The following is a 21,526-nucleotide window of genomic DNA, read 5'->3' on the forward strand; positions in this document are numbered from 1 at the left end:
TCACATTTCCATTTCCTTTTTATTACTTTGAAAACATCTATAAACAAGACACAACATGGGAAAAATAATTATCAAGAAAACATAAATTCCACTGCTCTTCTCTCAGTTCTTTTTTTTTGTCTGTTTGTTTTCTCACTTTAAGAACTTCCCCATGTTTCTTTTCTCCAAATTAACAATATAAAAAGTCTACTCAGTGAGAGAAAGGCCTCTTGACAACAGTTGGCTGACGGTGCACAGAGACAATCTCTGATGGGATGTGAGTGTACCCCGAGTCCACAGGGATGATTCTGTTGTCCATGTCTGTGTGTGTGTGTGGGTGAGATCTGAAACCGCTGTTTTTCCTGTTTGTGTGTTTGTGGTTCTTGTTTTCTCTCCCTCTTTCTCCTTTTTGGGGTTAAGACATTGTCCGCTATGATGCTGACCAAGCTTTCTGCCATTCCACAAACTCGTCTAGCAGCACTGGCCCTGCAGACAAAACAACAGAGCAACATTAAGAATTCAAAAGAAACAGAAGAAAACGTTTAAGTAACACTTGGTCAGTTATTCACAATTACTGAGCTCATTTATTCTGACATGATTTGTAAATATAAAAGTGAGTGAGTGAGTGTTTCCACATCAACAGAATTCATTTAGGAAAACTGAAACATTTTGGGAAAATTACACCAGTAAATGTTTTGATATTTTTGCCATAACTACTGATTTTAAAGTAGAGGTAAAGTCAATTTTGCCTAACCAATTGCTAACTGTCGTGGCAGTGTTGACCTTTGAGGGAATGCAGAGAACCACAGTCTAAGCAGAAGAAGCTATCATATTAGCTGTGTTGCATCATCCAGTGTCATGTAACCCCTGCTCTGCTGAATGAGAGGCAACACCAACAGAGATTTCCTCTCTGTATCCACACGTGAAAACAGCCACAACAAATGGCAGCCAACAGTCATCAACAATCCACAAGGGGTTACTAAAGCTGGATTTATACCTGATGTATTTAGTTACCTTGAGTAGGTTTGGGGCTATTCTCTATAGCTGATGTATTAGCCTGTTTCATTTAGTAACAGAGCTGTGATTGTGGTGCACAGAAGATTTGTGGGAGAGATGGCTTTGCTGCATGTGTTACTGAAAAAACTGTTTTGTCTATAAAGTGTCAGAAATTACAGTGAAAATAAACAGACAAAATGCTGTTACAATTTCCCATGATATTCAATTTACAAAGATGTATTACAAAGAGGAGCATCAAAAAACATTAACTGATTAAAATAGTTGCATTCATTTTCTGTTGACCAATGATAGGTTGCAGCACTAAAACTGAGCCCTTTTCCAATTGTCTTAATATTGTCCTCTACATCTATAATCATACTGATACTGGAACTTGGAGAAAACACACTGAGGCCACACTAACCAATCGGTTACTGCAGTATCTCCATAGACATGACTTGTACCTATATTTCTGAGAGGCATCTATCCGTCATAAACACAGAGGTATAAATCCTGCTTTAGTCCCAAGCTTTAAGCTCCACCTGTTTATCAGCAAGTGTGTATTCATTTTGCGGTGCCATTTTCTGTTGTGACTAAAATCCACATGGTTGGTGAGTTGGTTGTATACTCACAAGCTCCATCTTCATCATAGTTACTGAGGTCTGTGTTGATGGTCCTGCTGAACTCCAGAACGTTATACCACTGGTCCTTATTCATGCCCTTGTACTTAGACTGCTGTAGGACAGATGAACAAGGAGGGAGGCAGTGAGGAGGTAACACTGAGAGGGGGGACAGAACCTATCCAAACAAACAAGAGCACAGGGATTTACCTCCAGGAACTGGTGGAAGACTGGGAAGAGGGGCCATGTTCTCCCCAGCAGTAAAGCCAGCATTGATTTAGCTGTGTCCATGTCCAAACTCCTCTGGTCTTTATCCTGATGACGAGACAAAGACACAAAGACAAAAACAGTGAGATCAAGTTGACAAACTGTGGAATTTCAGTCTGTATTTGGTTCCTGTGACTCATGCAAGTAGTCACATTTCCACAGAGCTCTCAAGTAATATTTTATCTGATTTTTGGAAAACAAGGGTGCACATTCATTGTCTTGTAATCAATCTCAATCATCTCACACATGACAAAAATTCTGTTGTATTTGCACTGACAGGGAGACCCACTGTGTCAAAGCTGTATCAACAGATGATGAGTATGCACAGGAGCAGAGGACAATGATGTTTTTAAATCTATTATCGGTGAGAGACTGAGAAGTAAAATTCAGCAGAAGAAAAAAGTCTCATGGGAACAACAGAAAAGATTCAGAATCTAAGAGATCTGGTGACGGTGAAGAAGATCAAAGACATTTACCCACCATCAGTCCTGACTAAAACATTGTGCTTGTACTATAAGAGACACAGTCTGCTGTATGGAACCTCAAACCTGACGGCAGTCTACGTTACTTTGCAAGCAAATTAAACAAATTAAACAGCACTCAGTACAACGAAGCTATCGAATTAATTAATTAACTGTCATTACATAATTTCAATAAGAATAAAAAATTGTTAGACTCCCTACACTCACTATTTAAGAGTGTTGATGCATAAAATATGTACTGTTTAAATAAACAAACAAAAAAGAAGAGAGCTCGAGAACTCACTCTGGCGAAGTCAAAGGCATATCTGTAGATGTTTTTGAAGACTACAGAGTCGTTGAGCTCACTGCGCAGGTAATCCAGTTTGCTCTGTAACCTCTCTGTGCAGTCACACCTGTGAGTAGGTGAAAGACCATGTGTAAAAGACAACATACACACACAGTTCAAACAGTTTTTCTTACAGGTCGACTGACAACTACAGAAGTGAAGTGAAGTGAGAAGAAGAGGAGAAAATAGATTTCAGCTGTGTTCAGTGTGTGTGTGTGTGTATTTACTTCTGTTTTTGTGAGGACCAGTTTCAGTTTACACCCGTCTCAGTGCTGTACTGAGATATAAACTAAATGTGGGAGATGGGAACAAGAGAAAGTCTCATTTGTCTCAACTGAGCAATTGCGCTTTTCTTACTGTAATAACGTCATTCCTTGGAGCCACTCCTCTTTTGTGAAGAACCCCATATTTGCTGCCTCAAGATGCCAGGCTAAAACTAACATGATAATCTGTTGGAGAAAAAAAGAGGCAGTGAGTTTAATCCTCGCCAACGTTTAAATCAACATTGGTGCACATGTGCAAGGTCTTCATTCCCTCTATCATCACACTGTGTACTCGCTATATAAACAGTTTCTCTTGATTGTAAAAAATCTGCAATATTTCCAAGGCAGTGGGAAAGAAGGGGAGTAGAGCACAAAACACAAAGTTCCAAAATATGAACATGGCAACAAATGAACACATTCAGGTACTGTAAAAAGGAAATGGCTGTTAGGATTCAGTTTTACTCTGCATATAAAGCTGCTATCAAATGCAAAATCAACACTTTCATGTCTTCATTTCACATCCACTGTGGTGGTGTATGAAAACAAAATTAAGAAAACTAGTGCTGTCCAAATACTTACAGACCCGATTCTATCTCACGTCCTACTGTGAGGTATTGGTGTTTTTAGTCCTACATTAACTTTCAGTGTGACTCCTCAGTGTGACCGTGTGACCCTGGACAAATACAGGTATGAATCTAAGAGCTGCAGAGACTCACATTCTCTGGTTCCACACCAATGTCTTCACAGAACTTCTCCATGGCCTCTGGACCGACCACCTTGTCGGGGCCAGCGTACTCATGGAACCAGGCCAGGCACTTCTTACTGGAAAATGGCTTCTCGCTGATCGGCCTTGCACCACGGATCTGAGGTCGGGTGAAACTGCAACAAAGGGTCAACAGCTTTAAAACAGACTCAGTCACTAAAATTCACAGTCACAAACTTATGTCACACGCATACAGTCAATATAAATATCTACATGGAACAAATTTCAGTTGTTAGCGAAAGAATGTTACTTCTTCTTTCATTAGTTCCATTCGTTTTGCTTCAGGTGTTATATAATGTTCAGGTCTAGTTGAAACTAGAGCGGATGATTTATTTTTATGGCCATTTTAAGGATGTAGTGCATGGTGTAGAGGAAAAGGAGAAGGCGAGGGGCTCTGTGTCCCCGCTGCCAGGTGAAAGACGACCCTGCCAGTCCTTTTTCAGACGCCTACAGGTTCAGCCAATGGCTGTCCTCTACGGCAAAGTGCCTCTAACTCACTAGCATGTATTTTGCATCTTCTAACGGAGATGCAAAATACAAAAACAGCTGAAAGTGGGGGAAATGTCATGCACTGAAGATAGACAACCATAGAGGACCAACGTTCAAAGTTACAATGTGAGTGAACGACTGTCTATTTACCTTGTAATTTTACATTTGCGCTCATGATCATCTGAATCAGGGAGCTTTCGCTTCTTCTTCACAGGCATCACTGAACCTTTGATGGGCTTCACTAGCTGGGCTACATATAGGAAGAGATTTTTTTTAATCACATGTTGTTAAGGGGAAGTGAGATAACACATCCACAAGTCACTTATTAATCATCTGCATAAGGATCCATACCTGTGTACTTCCTGCTGCCTTGTCCATTCAAATCTAGTAGACTCTAGAATAAAAAAAAAGATGAGATAAAAAGGTCACTGCACAAAACTGTGATAAAATTAAAAAAAAAAAAAAAAAAAAAAAAACTAATTTCATTACTATTATCCCTGTATAATTGTTGGACTATATTTGTTTTGTCTACTATGTTTAAAAGAATAAAACTACAACTTACTAGCTTATCCAGCGTTTCTGATACTGTACTGATGTCTGCCAAGTGGCACAGGTTGTCCCTATGAGTAGACAAAATATCAACACAAGCAAGATATCATTAGTGCTCCAAATGTCAAGCCAAAGACGAGTCATAACATCCACAAACATGCAAGCTAGACATTACATACTTTGATATCCCATTACTATTAAAACCTAGAGGAAACTTTGGTCAGATGACTGAGCTAACAGCAACTCATTGAACAAAATCTCAACATTGTGAATTAGCTCAAAATGCTAACAAGCACGGTGAAAGGCCATTTTACTGTCAGAACAAAAAGGTCAAGGTTTATTAGAAGAAAGGTGCGATGTAAAGCTTTTTCTATTGTTTTGACATAAATTAAGCCAGGATCCAAATCTTTAGAATATGAGCAAAATGTATGTAAGCTGCCAAATTACATGGAAATTGAATGTTTGACCTGTTTGTCTGGAAACAACATTAGTGAGGTCAGCTACTGATGCTGACAGACCTGTTGATGTTTGTGAAGACCAGTCAATTTCTTCCATTTCTTTATGGCTTTGTATACAGGAGCACTGCCATAAACAGGAAAGGGCCTTCCCCAGACTGTTACCAAAAGTGAGCACACTATCGCCTGAAATATCACTGTCAGCATTAAAATTTCCCTTCAGCTGAGCAGAGCTGAAGGGAAATTGACCTTGACTCAAAACCATGACAAACAAACTGAAAGTGGATCTGGACCTGAAGAGGCATCCCTAAGTGCTGCGTGAGGAACAGCTTTTAATAAAATAATCAAAACACAGAGTTAAGATCTTTCAATATCCCAAGCAGACATTAAAAGTGAATAATTAATAACTATGCTAATTAAATTAATATTAAGTCTATAACTATGCTGTGTAATGCACTTTCAATTACAGATTTGATCAAATCCTTTAAAAAGGACAATGTGCCAGTAGCTGATAACAGCATGACTCATAATTTCCAAAATGTCAGCGTTTTTATCATTTGAGTAATGCTGAAGAAAATATGTTGAATGTCACTGTTTTCAAAAAACAAAACAAGAGGCTCTGCTTTTAAACACAGCCTGTGGTCTGTGCAGCTTGACTCATAACTCTAATGAGCAACACAGAACTGCGTCATTGCCTCTCTTTTTCTCCTGTGTCGACTTGAAGGTGGTTCATGTAAACGCCCCACAAAATGACTGACAGGCAGACTGTAGCATCACACAGGACATTAGCACTACTTAGAGAAAAACAGGATCATAATAAATTACCAAACAGGCTTTAAAGGCCAAGGCCTAAAGGTGAGGGCCTTGTGCCAGAGCCTCTGTATGAAGTGACTGATAAGATTTCTTGCACAGCAAAAGATTCTGAAAAGGAAAACCACTACAAAGAGACCTGGTGGAAATACGAGTACATTTACTGAAGCACTGTACAATTTTGAGGTATTTGTCACTGTCACTTTATGGGGCTGAGAGGTTCAGGGGGTAGGTGGTCTAATAATCAATAGATTTGGTTTGATTCTCAGAGAGTGTGTCAAAGCAAGGAAGACACTAAACCCTGAGCTGCTACTGATGCTGTGTGTGAATGTGTTTGAGAGAGAGAGAGAGAGAGTGTGTGTGTGTATGAGAGTGGGTGAATCAGACATACATCGTAAAACACTTGTGTGCTGTACAAATGCAGTCCATTCACCATTTATTTGTACCTTAATTGAGCATTAATATTATATTTGTCTTACAGTATATTTCTACTCCACAACATTTATTTGATAACTTTAGCTAATTTGCAGTTTCTAATAATAATGAATATAATCAACCAATAAATTATAATTTAATCTATTATAGGTTCAGATGAGACTTATTGGTCTCAGGAAGGAAATTCAGTTCATAGTTAGTTCATCAAGTTATCCAAATAAGCTCCATCTTAATGCATCAATAACTGTAATCCAGTAATAAAATAGACATTATACTGAAATGGAACATTAAACATATTGAGTATTTTTTTATTTTTGGTTCTTATATGATTTGATACGATTTATTTTGAACTGTTAGTCGTAAGAGAGTATGTCTACATGTGGTATTAATACTTTTAAACCATGTGAGTGCTTCTTCCACCACTTAAAGACATGCAAACGAGGTGTTAGTTCTCACTTTGTGTCTCTTTGAATCTGGGGGTCCTCTGTGGGACGGGTGGTCCTTTATCTGCCTGTGCCAAGTGGACCATTTTCCCATGATCCGTCCATAAACAATTTTAATTAAGCTAAACCCAACTACTATGTTTATGACGTTAACTGCAGGTTTTAAATGTCTGTTAGTATGATCTGTTGAAAGACCAAGTGGATACAGTGAAATCAAAAAGGTTGAAATTATTACGGCCACTAATCTTCTCATCTATATACTGAATACAAAACTCATAGAACAGCAATGTAGTTAATGATAACAGTTAACCCTCTGAAGGGTCTGATAATCGTTTCAACTATTAGGTAGATAAACGGAGACTGTACCGTTGATGCTAGCTGAACACGGCTAACGAGGCGATGATGACTAATGTTACAATTCATGGCTAGATTTCGCATGTAGTGGTCGATTACTCATTAGGGGAACTTTCATTAGAAGATAAAACAAGGATTAGTTAGTCTAACACAAGTCTTCGCTGCGGGGACTCTTCTTTTGTTTGTTAGCTCCGCGGGTGTCAGGGCTACACTGCTAACGTTAGCTAAGCTGTCAACACAAGCTCATCACATCCACCTGAACCAAAACCACACTCAGTATAAGATAGGGGAGCGGTTTGCTATAATAACTGACACTAAAATGATCCTTTAAATTCTTCCAAACACTTACTTTATCACAGTTTTCTCACTCTCCGTCTGACAAATCAGCTCCACCTGCTTCTCCTGTACCGGGATTTCGGTAGTTGCCGGCGTTTCCGGGGGAGTGGACTATACCAACGCTTTATGGGGGGTACCACGAAACAAACAGGCGGAAATATTTGCAGGCACACCTTTTTACACAGGTAAATATAGAAAACAGCATTTTTCATTTAAAATAAATTATAAATTTATTAAGTGTTTTAACCAACAGGGAATCACCTAAAGAAAACGGATAAAAATACCCCCCCCATCGGACCAACAAAAGTGAAACGTTTTTTTAAAGGAACAATTCAGTGTTTTGGGCTCTCACATGTTGTTAGTGGATTCAAACCACAGACCGTGTGTGGCTAAACACATCAAACCTATCATGGTGACACCAGGTTTACTTCCTGTCTCCTGCCTGTATTTGTTAAGTCTACTTCAGGGACCTCACCACTCACTATAAAGGCTTTCTGAGCAGTAATTGTTAGATTTCTGAATGGTTAATAGATAATCATCATTATAAGGACAAGTAAACTGCAGCCTCCAAAATGATCATACAGTTGAGTCAACACCTCTAAAACAAACACAAACTGAACAATGAAACCTTCATTACGGAGTTTTTTTTTTTCCCTCGTGTTGTATAGACCCTGTATATCCAGAAATGAAGGAACGAAAGAAAAAAAAAATCTTTGCAATTGTCTTTATTTTGCCAGGAAATAAATTATTCAACTTTAAAAAATATTTGAAACAAGCAAAACAATGCAGCACACGAAATAGCTCAACTCTCTCCCCCAAATCCAACAACACAAGGTCTGAACTTGAAGTAGTGGAAAACATTCAGCTGGTTTAGGCTGTGACTGATTGTGTTGAGTTCAAGTTTTGTCATCACGCAAGGCTACAGGTAAATCTGCCTCCACTGTGCGAACCGGGCTGATTGGTGAGTACAGGGCTTCACATGAGGAAACCAAAGCAACCATAGCCCACTCCACAGGTTAAAATCCACTTTGAACTCCTTTAACCTCAACTGAAGTTAACTTGATGTCTCTGACCAAGATTAAATAATGATGATTAATAATGATAAAGATTGAGTTTCACCAGCTAATACTGATTATTGACTGGACTAAATCTAACACATTCAACTATTGTTTAACATGGTTTAAAATACAGAATGTTTACTAGAAAGAACAGCAAAGTAAGACCAGTGCCTGTATCTAAAAAAGGTTACAATGGAAGGAAGTGACACGTCTGTATGCTGTAAATGCCAAGGTAGAAAAAGTAATAGGATACAGTATTTTCTGCTCAGTGTGTAAAGTGTTTCATTTTGACTGATTGCCGTTTTGCTTAAGAAGACACTGAAGCTTATTGTGCTGTTGCACAAAAGTCTATTTAGCTTTGGATATGAGCATCAATCAAGATGATAACCAGACTATAAAACATAAAAATAGTTACATATTAGATTAGTAAACCCAGAACTCAGTCATATACACTCAGTGACCATTTTATTAGGTACACCAGTACAGTCTAATGCAGTCCAATGCAACTGTTGTGGCTTAAAGTTTACTTTTATGATGCCTATTATGGTTCTTGTCAGTGAGGTGTAAATTCAACTATATCATAGCATAGAGGTCATAGTGATGACCTGGACTGCATTATATTGAGAGGTGTTTGTTTCCAAGGAACTATGGGATCAAGTACATTTGAATTAGAGTCAGAGTTTGTGAAACGATGTTCAGAAATAACCTCAGTGCTTGTGGCTGTCTATCACTCTGTGTGAAGCTGTGAAAAACCTCTGCGTGAAAAACTAAAGATCGCAAATTTGCTTAACACGTCTACAACCATGCTAACAGCTCAGTGAGGCTGCACTCAGGCACAGTGATGCTTTGAGGTAAATGCTAATATCAGCATGTGGTATCAGTTGGGGTGACCAGATAGCCAAATGGTTAGGGTGTGTAAAGGCAAATAAAGACAGAAAAACCAAAAAATAACTTAAAGAAAGAAATTGCCACTGTTGTAATACATGCATAGACATATACACACATTCACTGTACTGTAAGCTTATATGAAATAACTCAAAGCTAAAAAACGTGTGTGTATTTCTAACTTACTGAGTAACGTTGAGAGCTTTCTGCTTTGAATTAGTACTCAGGTGTTTCTGTTTAACCTCAGACTTTGTGTAACCTCAGTAACCTCTACAGATTTACAATGTTGAATTTTTCATGCTGAGGTTTTTCATAAATTCACAAAGAATAATACACAACCACAGGTTTTGAAATGATTTCACACACAATCAAATCACAAGTTTCTGTGATTGTTACAGCTTTGTTGACACTGTGCCTTTCGAGTGTCAAAATGGACGAAACAAAACCTAAAAGCATCTGGAAATGACATCTGTCCCAAGCAAGAGGTTTACATTGAATCACAAGAGACATAAAAAAGACAGCAGAGGGAAATGTTTTAGTGGTTAAATCATTAAACAAACAATATTTTTGTGCTATTTTATCACTTCCCTGGTGTTTGTAGTTTACCTCACCCTGCCAGGTCTAATTTAGTGATCTACATTTCCCAGAGTGCCTTATGCTTTATTTTTGCTGTTTTCAATCATATGTAGATGTATAAATAAAGCTAGTTTGTTGTCCAACCACACAGAGTAGACTCTGTGGCCATGCACCCAGCTCTTGTGTGTTTTATTGTTGCTTTGTATTCCAGTCCATGTTCTGTAGGAATTAGTCTCTGTGCCATTTGACAGGACATCTCCTGAATGATTGTTAAACTCCTCACTCTCTGACAGAGGAGTGAAACAGAAACAACAAAAAAAAAATCACCCAAGAATACAAATAACATCCCCAGCAGCAGGTTCAGTCACCACTGAGGTGGATTTTCCACTTCAAGCTGTACAGAAACCAGAGGAACGACATCCTCAGCGGCTACAATAAAACACACGTGGATGAAATAGAATATATGCAAATTATTTTCAGCACTTGTTTTAATTTGATGATGAACACTAAAGAGTGTGTGGAGCTGTCTGTGTTAAAGCCGTTAAATAAATAGCTGATCACAGAAAGAATGAAGCATTAACATTCATGTTCTAATTTACTGGGATTCCGTTCACTGTCCTCCAGTGTACTCGAGAGAGTTCTTTTTTCTGTGCATAGAGAATATAACTGCATAATGCGATTGACAGGGGAGTTTGTTTCATCTCAGGTACAACAAAGAAAAGCTTCATTGCATTCAGAAAAAAAGTTGATAATAAGACAACTCTTTGTCTGTCTCTTTTTTTCTTTTTTCCTTTTTTTTTTTGCAAATAAGTGTGTAAAATGTAAATCTGATTATTACCAACATCCTGGTCTTGTAGTCACAGAAAGTGAAAAGCTATTTCAGCATTTTGACAAACAGGCAGGTATGAATCAAATCATTAAAGTGAAAAGTGAATTAGATTCGGCTCAAGTTTCTTTTCTGTGATTTAAAGTAAAGCTGAAGCAGAGATTTGAAGTAAATAAACACTGTGTCTGCGCTATGAATGTACACTAAGAAAACATCTCTCAAAACGAAAACAGAAGCATTTTGACTGACAAAGAGAGTAACATTCTTCATAAATATAGAATAAATATAAAAAAATTGACCTCACACATTCACTGTCTTTCTTCCTCCTCACTGCTCAAAGAATTTGAAGTTTTAGTTAAACAGGAAATCAAAGAACAACAACATACACTCATAAAATAATGTCACTAAGTTAAACCATAGCATTTTCAGGACTAAGGGTGACAGAGCCTATGATTTTAAGTGAATGCATCCTCATTTTTGAAATGCAGTGTTTTTGACGTGCACTCTTCAAGAATGCCTGTGGAGTAAAGCGCTCCCCTCTGTGATCTCAGTGCTCACTCATCAGCTTTTTGTCCTCTCTCTAATTCACTATACTACAGTTTGACCTGGTATTTACTGACAGTGCAGAACATGTCCAGAAGTTGCAGTGGTTATTATTCTTTACGACCTAAAATATATTAAATGTCTAAGCAGCAAAAATAACGTGACATAAGTGTGAAGATTCAACACTATTCCAATGTTGGTGTGTCTATTTCAGTTACTTTAACACTTTCAAATAAGTTTTTAAGAGCAATTCTTGGAGGATACACAAAAAACATTTGTCAGCTTTGTATGACTGCCTCTGAAAACAAACAAACAAACAAACAAAAAAAACATTTTAATGCTGGAAGTTATTCTGTGCCAACTGAACCGGACTATAAAGGCTGTTAATCTTCAGTAGGATTAAACAAATGATATGGTTTTGTGTACCTGGAAGAAAACTATCAAGACGGTGATTTGTCACATGTGAAGTGTGGATCAAGTTTTCCATGCCACGCTAAACTTTTCAGACCTGTGAAGGATTATTATTTTTTAAATTAAGAGTAAAGAGTAAAAGACAGGTTCAGACTTCTCTAATCTTGATTTTATATTTTCTTCCCCTAATCCATCCTCCTCTCCATATTGACCTCCACTGACGTACCACATCAACTGGCTGACTGAGCTGATTCACAATATTGTTTTAAAGTAATTTGAAGATATGTATTGAATGGACAATTAACTTGCTCTCTGGTGGACAAACCACAGTATATCGTCCAGAAACGTATAAATGTTTAAAAATTCAATGAGGTTACTATTTTAGACAAGAGCTAACAAAACCCTGGGCGGCTGTGGCTCAGGAGGTAGAGCGGGTCTGCAGGGTTAATCCTCTTGTCCATATGTCACAGCGACTTTGAGCAAAACACTGATGCTCAAAGTGGCTCCAGGACAGTGCCTGGCATGGCAGCTCCACCACCATCAGAGTGTGTGTATGTGTGTGTGCGAGAACGGCTGAATAAGAGGCAAACTATAAAAAGGTAGAAAAGTACCACATACCTCATTTACATATGTAAATATTATATAATATAATTCTATGTCAAATACTAGCTTTCAAAAGACAGTGTGTAACCATGGTAGCAGCAACTGTTGTAGCAAAATAGCCTAGACTTGCAAACAGGTCACAAAATATATTTAAACTCCTGTCCCTCACTTGTGCCAGCAAAAACTATTTAAGAAACAATAGGTTTGAGAAACACCAGAATGAACTGACCCAGTCAGAAGTCTGAAGCATCAATTCAGTCTTAACTGGAATCAGTTCTGTTGATTTTTACCTCCATTTTTTATGGTGGACTGGACTTGACGACAACAACCATACATACAAATATGGCCATTGTGAATAAAATCTATATTAGTTTCAAGAAGTCTGAACCTATCATTTTGTGCACACATTCTGAGATTATGTGATCATGAATGACCTTTGTGGAGAATACAGATTGTAGACCTAACTAAAACCATGGCTGATATGTTACAAAACATCCTGCATCAGATGGCTGCTTTGCTTAAACATATTCACTCTGAGAATGTATGGTTCTCTTTAATTTGGTTTATATTTAAAAGTATTTTCCTGGGACTGCACTGTGCAAAGAATGACACTCTTAGTGGATTAATGAGGTAAAATTTCAGAAATGAAGCTTCAACCTGGTGTGTCTATGTATTTGAGTTTCTATTTTACTGCCACACTTTTATGAAATAAACAAAAAACAAGCACCTGGTCACAATTGTGTGTGTTCCTCCTTGATTCTTTCAGCTGGTATTTAATCTCACAGGTTTTTACACACTAAATAAATAGTGTGATAATTGTCCCACACAGACAGGGGTGTCCAGACAATACTTGTTTACCTGCGGAAAATTTGACCTGAAACATGGGGTAAAAAGAAAACTGTATTTAAACGGTGGCTGGTATTAATTTCCCAGAATTTTCTGACAAAGTGTGACAGATCCTCCACTGAACAAAAAAAAACAAACAAAAAAAAAACACACATCATAGAGCAGCATGCTGTTGAAAGTGCACACACATACACACATTTAAAAGACCAGATACACACCATGCACCCAAACTCCAAACATACATACACACACACACACACACACACGCACAATTTGGCAAAATACTCCTCGGTAGTTTGAACTAGTCTCTCTATCTGTGTCCTCTCCTCCTCAATGGCAGCTTTCACTCGCAGCTTTTTGCATTCCCTGTTCAAAAATGAGACCAATGTAGAAGGGGTGGGGTGGGGGGCAAAATGGCTGCTGCTAAGATAGCAGCTGTGGCATCAAGTGAAAGCAAAGGATTGATATCAGCTTGTTACATTTGTCCTCCTTTCTCTCCTCATTTCTCCTCATTTTCTTCTGCAGTCTGTTGCTGATGAAAGTAAGGCAGGAAGAATTTAATTAAATTTTGTCACTATTTTTTTTTTTTTCTGAGCTGCCAGCAGATGGCGCACACTGTTGTTCCTCTCCTCTGATCTGACACTGGAGGGCAGCATAGACCAAGACAGCCTGATGACTCAACGCTATGCCTCGAAATGACACTCCGATAACACACTGGCGTCTCACAAACACAAAGAAATATCCACACTGTTGGTGAAAAGGCTCTTTCTTGTCCTTCAACACATTCCTTACTTATCATCATCCTTCTCCTTTTCTTCAAACACATCCTTGCCCCTCTCTTTTTGCAGGTTTTTAAAGCGCCGGTCGCAGGCCAGGAGTAAAAAACCGAGCAGGAAAGCACATCCTCAATCACTGCCTAGGCCATGTAGATGAAAGTGTTGATGTCTGACTCGTCCCTCTTTATGTACTTGTGTTCAATGAGCCACTCAATCTGCTCCTTGATCATCTTCTTCTGTGGCAGAAACATGTTCTTCAGGATCTCCACCAGCTCTGTCTGCAGCTGGGCATTGCTGATCCTCTTCCTCATCTTCATGATTTGGATGATGGCCTCCTTAATGGGAAAAAAGAGCAAATTATACATCTTTACAAGCTCTACAAGCTTTATTGTAAAAGTAAGAAAAGCTGCTGCCTTCAGATGGCTGCAGGGATTTAATAAACTTAAAAGGACCATTCCATCAGTCCAGTAAATCTTGTGTGCTTACAAGTCACATTACAGCCATTTTACAATTAATGCAAATGGTGCTGTTGGTTTTAGTTCATTTCAGCACACTATTAACTCACAAAGACTTGAAATGTGCTCAACATAGCTAATGCATGATAATGAAAACCTCTCCATTCAGAGGTTCAGAAGAAACTCAACAGGAAATACTCAAAATGGACACGATTGCCATTAAAAGTTTTGAGTTTGTTGTAATGAAATGTATTCAAATGATTTTGTTGATAGTTTTAGCTTCACTACAGCGTGTAAACGTGCCGCATCTCTATGTCAAACTGCTATTAAACTGAAAACCAGGTTAATAGAAACTATTTATGTAGATTTTAAGTATTATTACATTACTGATGTGCATTTGCCTGAGGTGTTTAGTTTGCTAATGCTGACAAAATCACCAACTTGGCAAAATACCACACAGACGAGAATTTCAACGTAAATAACACAAACTGTGGGAGCACTGTGGTCACCACAGAAATAGGGCCCTTGGTCTCAAAAGAACACAAACTAGAACATAATCGTTAACAGTGGAGATCCAACCTTCAAAGACATGAGTGTTTTTGATTATTGTACCTGAGTTCTGAGTATTCTGAGCTGAACAATTCCTTCATTCTCCTCCTCTCTCATTCGCTCAGTGGTCAACTGCAGCCGACCGATGAGATTGATCTTTCCCCGCTTCTGGACTTTGGAGTTTTTGCTGAGAAAATAACACACACCAAGACAAACAATATCCTTAGTATTTTAGGTTTAACAGCCATTTCTGATGAGGTGTCAGTTAACAGCAGTGTTGTGGTGTGGAGCAGACCAGAAAGTGGTTGATTATTTATTTGAAAGTAAGAAAATAAATAATTAGTACATATCAACAATTTAAAACTTAATAGCTTTAAATATCAGGGGATTTAATAAATAATGATACCATTTGCATATACACATGCAAAAAATATCTCTTATACATATGTAAAAAAACCATGTATTTCAAAAAAGCCACTCTCTTTAAGATCACAAGTTTATAGGAACAAAAAGTAATTTGCTATGAAAAAAACAGGAAGTGCATAACTTTTTTCTAATTTCTAGAAACACAATTACATACATGAGGGAGAACTCCTGATTGACGTAGAAGAGTGTGCTGTCTGTGAAGTCTTTGGGCGAGTTAACTGGAGGGTCGTAAGACAGCACCTGTCTCTTCAGCTTGGGAAAGGCCACCAGAGACTGCAGAGGAGAACAGAGGAAATACATTTTAAACTATAAAACATCATCAGTACTTAATACTTACATAAATATTACCAATGTGTGTGTTCTGTTCCTACAAAGGCTAAGCTTGCACTGTGATAAGAAACCATCAATCACATTGTCTCAGCGTTGTCTAATTAGCACTGTTTTCAAAGATGTGTTACTGAGAGAAAGAATTGTGAACAAACTAATGATATTTCATGAGGTGAACTTTTCTCATACCACTGCTGTTCTTTTTTGTAGTAGCAGTAGTGGAAAAATTAATGTATTTAAACTCTAAACTAAAAAGCCTGTGTACTTGTAAAGTAACTGGTGGATTCAAGTAAAGCACTTAAAATGTTTCCTCAGTCTGACCCAGAGTGTGCGGCGTAGCTCTGCGTCAGGTAGTTCTGTGGCCAGTTTGAGGTTCTCAAAGCTGATTCTCTCTCTGGGTCTCTGGTTCCAGGCGAACAGCACGGCCAGCTGGAACGTCGTCACCTCCAGGTCGTACTGACCCACCTCGTTTTTAAAGGTGATCTGAGAACAGGGGAGGAGAAAGCAGAGGTGAGGAGAGGGTGTCCCTTCACTGGCAGGATGGCAACATGTGTTGCTCTGTCAGTTTCGTTCCATAGCCTGACAATTGCTGAAAAGAATACACTAGAGAATAGAGAGAATTCCCTGTATCTAAAATTACTACCTCTCCGCTCTTTCTTCAATTCATTAAGGTCAGCTTCACTGTAATGTTGTCAGTATACTCCATCAGATTGCTTTACTGTATCTCATGCATGGCATGAATGAGCACCCTTGTGTGCTATTCCACTGATCAACAGTTGGTGGCATTGTTCCCAACAACGCAAGGAAGAGGAAGGTTGCTAACAAGCAAACATGGCTCTATTTGACTTTTAAATGGTAAACCTTTGGCACTTAGTTATTTCCCATCAGATTTTTCATTATTCGGAAACTATTTCTGATAAAAATGTATGCCCTGAATTTATTCCTGCAATAGTCATTTGAAATATTTGAGTTCAGTAATTCTCTATATACCATACTTGCATGGGATTCAACTACCACCACATGCACATTCAAATGATGCTTACATACTTCAGCGTTACCAATTACTTTACTGTAAGTTTAAGGGTCATTTTCTACAGCCACAGAGCTGCATTAAGTTAATGCTACTGCACACCAGACATTTTGTACTACTGCTGTATCACATGAAATGCACTCAACTGACAAGCCTCAGGTTTTCTCTCGTTGTGGAGCAGTTACAGGAGATAGTCCACAGACCATTTTTAATTTTTGCAAGGGAGGAATAAAAAAGCACAAAGAGCCACAGCGAGCTGCTAGATGAACAGCTGCAGGCAACAAGCTGCATCATTGTAGGCACAAACAATTCTGTTTATAGATACAGAAAAAAAGGTGAGGGGAAGACACAAAAGGAGGTTATAAGGAGAGATGAGAAGAAAAAGCAAAAGAGCAGAAAACTAAAGAGAAATGAGAAGAGGAAGACACTCGATAATGAGGGCAGAAAGAGTGGATTAAAGAGAAGTAAGGAAGAATACAAGGATGATTAATCTGAAGGAGAAGAGAATGAGAGACTGCAAGAACAAGAGGAACATTTATCCCAATAATTTCCAAAACCAGTTTCCATTTTCAAGGAGTGTAGAAAACTGTATTTCTGACTGTTGGCTCTGTATGGCAGCAGGAACCCTGCACAATCTACTGTCTACTTATTCACTCACAATGCCGTTAGACATTAGGTGATGCCAGTGGAGTTTGCGACCACTGTGATTCCTCTTGTAGAAGTCTTCCACCTCAGGGATCAAGTCCTCCAGCTCTGTGGGCAGTGAGACAAAAACCTTCTCACTGCTTCGTGACCAAGCTCCGGCATTGAGGATTTTTATGTTCACGCTGTCCGCTGTGGGGCAAAAAAGAGGAGAAGAACTCTGATAAAGTGCATGTATTTTTCCATCAAGAGAGTAATGTGTTTGTGTGGCAAAATAACCCAAATAGTAGGTTCATTTGTTTAATCTCTGCAACAGTGTGTGCGCTTCAACTGATAAGGGCACAATATTTTGTGTAGTATTGTAAATTTAGTGTTGTCAAATAAATCCTCTGATATTTATTACGAGAAGGGAGGATAAGTGTAGTGTTTTGAGAAAAATATGTTTGCATGACTTATGGTTAGGAGGTACACAAAGGCCTGATGGCAAATTATATGATGATTTGACTGAAACTAGTGCACATTTACTGAATAAGAATGTATAATAAATAATGAAAATTACCATTAAATAAACCATAGCAAATGGGCTGCACACACACACACACATATATATATATATATATATATATATATATATATATATATATATATATATATATAGCACTTTTATCCAAGGTGCTTTACAATTTGGCTTTCATTCACCCCTTCACACACACTTTGACATCAGTGGCAGTGAGCTACCATGCAAGACACTGGCCTAACCAGCGGGGAAAAATTAGGGTTTAGTGTCTCAAGTCTCTATTTGTTACACAGTTGCATCAAAATTAACCTTTAATTAGGAAATTAAATCTGAAAAAGTTCTCATAAGTGCTCTAAGCAAGACAGACCTGTTCAGTCAAACCAACTACGCCATTTGCCATTAGTGTTTCTCCCAACAGTCTAAATTGTAAACATTTCAAAATGCATCAAAACCCCAACTGAATAATGTTGTTGCTCTAATGTAACTGTAACTTATGTGGTTTTACAGATTATGGTGTCTGCTGCATGAAACACTGTTAAAAGGGACACATTACTACAATGTGGCAATTTTCTACTGATTTGTGTCACTCTTGTGTCTCTTGTGGTATACGCTGTTTTATGTAAAGTGATTCTGTTTCTAACAGAGTTTGTTGTGTGTGTGTGTGTGTGTGTGTGTGTGGTACCTGGCAGTGCCAGTTTGTTGTGTTTGTGCATCTCTTTGAAGACTTGATTGAGGTCCTCTGAGACCTTGATGTCCTGAAACATCCTGGCCAGCTTGTTCACGTAATCAGCAGGCATTCCTACTTCCTACAACCACACAAACCCATACAACGCAGACACAGACAGACACAGACAGACACACACACAGGACAACAAAGCAAAGGAGAAATGTATTCACTGCAAACTTGTTTTCTTACATTTTTCTTTGACTTAGGGCTGATTACTGGTCCTACATTTTGAGTACCAACCAAAACATTTCCATAACAAGAAGCATTAAAAACTGTCAGGTACCGAAGCTGGCACATGTTTACTTATTTTTGGACTGGATATTTCCTCATTCAAATCATAATATTGCTGATATTATGTTGTTTTTTCTATAGGGGTCATTGAGGAACCTTGACCATCTAAGCCATGCAGGCACAGCATAAGTTATTTCCACAGCACAGCTTGATAAAGGGCTTTGTTTATCTCAACAATGTGTTTGAGGTGTGGTGGTTTACAGATGCAAGATAAGAGCATGTCGTCTCCTGCTCATCATCTACCAGCTCACTGTGGCTATTTCTCCTTTTACCTTCATCCCTGTAATATTTAAATCTCTTTTTCTGTAGCACCAAATACATGTCTATATTTTGTTGTGTAGACATTTTTGTTAAAGAAAAGTGTGTGTAACACAGTTCTGCTAACTTGCTGACAATACACCACATTTCTTGACACTGCTTTGCAATAAAATCTCCTGCTGATTCACCAATGGAAATAAATGTGAAGCAACAATAACAACAGCTCAGAATGGACCAGTAAAAATGTAATAAGGCTGAAAGTATAAACAGTATTGAAAGTAAACCCCAATTCATACAGGAGACCACAACAGCATGAGTCAGTGTGTTTATCGTTGGATGTGAGTGCAAGCACGGGTATTCACAGCTTGAAACAGCTAGAAACAAACCAGGCCAGTGTAGAAATAGCAGCGGACAATATTACATTTAGTTTAAGTTCTTTTTCAACTGCTTTGAGAAGAATTTAGGAAAAATGTAACTCACTCTCAGCCACTCCACCATGTTCTCCTCAATCTCACTGTCTGCTGAAATGTCCAGAATCAGGCGTCTGGTAAGGTGTGCTTTGTGGTAACGCATGAACACATCTTTATTCTGGACGTACTTCAACACCAAGAGCTGCAAACACAGGCCATAAAAGAAGAAATCAATGTGAGAATAGGGGAAAAGGGAAGATAAAAGAGACAGAGGAGGTCTGGAAATGGAGCACCTAAAACCAATTTTAGCCATGCTTAGTAAAAGCCAGGCTAAGAGGACAAAGACTCACCACTTCTTTGAGTTTGAGTTCAATTTCCTCTGAGGTGAGTTTCTTGCTGAGAGGAGTTTTCCTCAGCAGCATGTCACAGTAGTTTGCCAGCAGCTCTGGACACTTAGACTCCGGCTGAGTCTTCATACCCACACTGGTTGAATGGGGAGACACATATTAACATACAGGTCCACAACATCCTTATTACCTTTAATCAAACAGAAAAAAATCTTATAATCTTGGTTTTAGACAATAACACTAACACACTCATTCCACAACTACAGTGACAAAACAAGCGGTTCACCCTCACCCTTTCTGTTTCATAGGCAGCTCCAGTTTGAAGATTGTGGCATCATTGACAACAGCTTTGTAAGCCTGTGAGGGAAGGAAAACACACAACATTGTAAAAGTGATTACCACCACTGTCATAATAGAGCAAAACACAGCAGAGGACCAAACTAATGTGAAGCTCTGGGAGTAAGATAACACAGACCTTATCTCTCGCTGTGAGGAAGCGAGGGTCATCCTGGAAGGCCTCCTTTACCAGCTTACTGAAGCGGTTAAACAAAGTCAACAACTGCTCCACGTACTTCTCAGAGTCCTGGAAAAACATGTACACACATCACATGCATGCACACACACACACACACACACACACTTGTAACTATTGTACATGTTGTGAAAGCTGCCCTCCAATATTAACTTTGGTCATCTTTTTCACTAAATGTCCTCACTCTATGAGTTGGAAGGTCATGAGCCAAAACATTGCTACCCCATAACTCTAAACTGATCTGAATCTTTTCCTGCTGTAAACACATCTACTGAATGACATGTACTTAAATTATGGTAAATTGATTGTAAACTATGGAGTTCTGGGATTACTTTTTAAAAAAGTTGCTGAGAAGTAATCACATTTTAACTTTTGGTGATTCAGGAATAATGTGTTTTTTCTTACTTTTGGCATCCTGCCACCAAAAGTAAGTGAAATGCAACAGGCACTCCAAAGTGAATTACAGACATGATCTGGCCCTAGTTTGTAATGTCTAACTATATTATTCAGAAATAAGACTGACACTGACACTTGTAGTGGTGGCATCCATGAGGCAGGTAGTCATGTCCAAATTCACAGGTATTACACCTCTTTACACTGTAGCACCATGAATGGTTCCATCTATCTCTCTGTTTGCAGGATGAATAAATTAAAACTCTGGGTTTAATCATGACTACATGCATAAACTGAACATAAGACTGAGGAGATGTGCTAACTAACGGTGTGCGTTTGTGCACATACAGTAGTGATGGTCTCGGCAGCAGCCACCATGTCTGCTAGTCCAGCGCTGATGATATGTTCCTCCAGGTCTTTCAGCATTGGCTCAATCCCACTGGGAACCTTGTCCATCAGTGAAAACATCAAGTGCAGCTCTGTTCCAGGGAGAAGAAAATCAGTTTTACACACAGGACAGGAGGCATACTGGCTC

General features: G+C 38.6%; 2 protein-coding genes across 2 annotated transcripts in view; both read right to left on the minus strand.

Moving 5' to 3' along the window:
* Nucleotides 1-12,761, minus strand: LOC108872686 (DCN1-like protein 5). The gene is made up of 11 exons (XM_018660501.1): nucleotides 12,756-12,761; nucleotides 7,577-7,674; nucleotides 4,744-4,801; nucleotides 4,533-4,575; nucleotides 4,332-4,431; nucleotides 3,646-3,808; nucleotides 3,024-3,115; nucleotides 2,625-2,733; nucleotides 1,803-1,907; nucleotides 1,605-1,707; nucleotides 1-465 (listed from the first exon to the last, which is right to left on the minus strand). The coding sequence occupies exons 1-11, from the start codon at nucleotides 12,759-12,761 to the stop codon at nucleotides 410-412; spliced, it is 933 nt and encodes a 310-aa protein (XP_018516017.1). The 3' UTR covers nucleotides 1-409.
* The window catches only part of LOC108872704 (cullin-5), an 18,320-nt gene continuing 7,886 nt past the window's right edge, over nucleotides 11,093-21,526 (minus strand). The window contains exons 9-19 of the mRNA XM_018660536.2: nucleotides 21,340-21,470; nucleotides 20,542-20,649; nucleotides 20,359-20,423; nucleotides 20,070-20,202; nucleotides 19,790-19,921; nucleotides 18,716-18,839; nucleotides 17,533-17,708; nucleotides 16,166-16,327; nucleotides 15,672-15,790; nucleotides 15,155-15,278; nucleotides 11,093-14,422 (exon numbers count right to left, since the gene is read on the minus strand). Of these exons, the coding sequence (XP_018516052.1) occupies nucleotides 14,228-14,422; nucleotides 15,155-15,278; nucleotides 15,672-15,790; nucleotides 16,166-16,327; nucleotides 17,533-17,708; nucleotides 18,716-18,839; nucleotides 19,790-19,921; nucleotides 20,070-20,202; nucleotides 20,359-20,423; nucleotides 20,542-20,649; nucleotides 21,340-21,470 (1,469 nt within the window). The 3' untranslated portion in view covers nucleotides 11,093-14,227. The remainder of the gene's footprint in view (nucleotides 14,423-15,154; nucleotides 15,279-15,671; nucleotides 15,791-16,165; nucleotides 16,328-17,532; nucleotides 17,709-18,715; nucleotides 18,840-19,789; nucleotides 19,922-20,069; nucleotides 20,203-20,358; nucleotides 20,424-20,541; nucleotides 20,650-21,339; nucleotides 21,471-21,526) is intronic.

The sequence above is a fragment of the Lates calcarifer genome, linkage group LG21, assembly GCF_001640805.2.
Source record: "Lates calcarifer isolate ASB-BC8 linkage group LG21, TLL_Latcal_v3, whole genome shotgun sequence".
Lineage (NCBI taxonomy): Eukaryota > Metazoa > Chordata > Actinopteri > Centropomidae > Lates > Lates calcarifer.

Excerpts from the sequence above, each read along its gene's own strand:
- LOC108872686 (XM_018660501.1), bottom strand. Across the intron at positions 4,576-4,743 it reads CAGAAACGCTGGATAAGCTA|AGTCTACTAGATTTGAATGG; the intron begins GTAAGTTGTAGT and ends TTTTTATTCTAG. Across the intron at positions 2,734-3,023 it reads CAAGGAATGACGTTATTACA|GTGTGACTGCACAGAGAGGT; the intron begins GTAAGAAAAGCG and ends ACCTACTCACAG.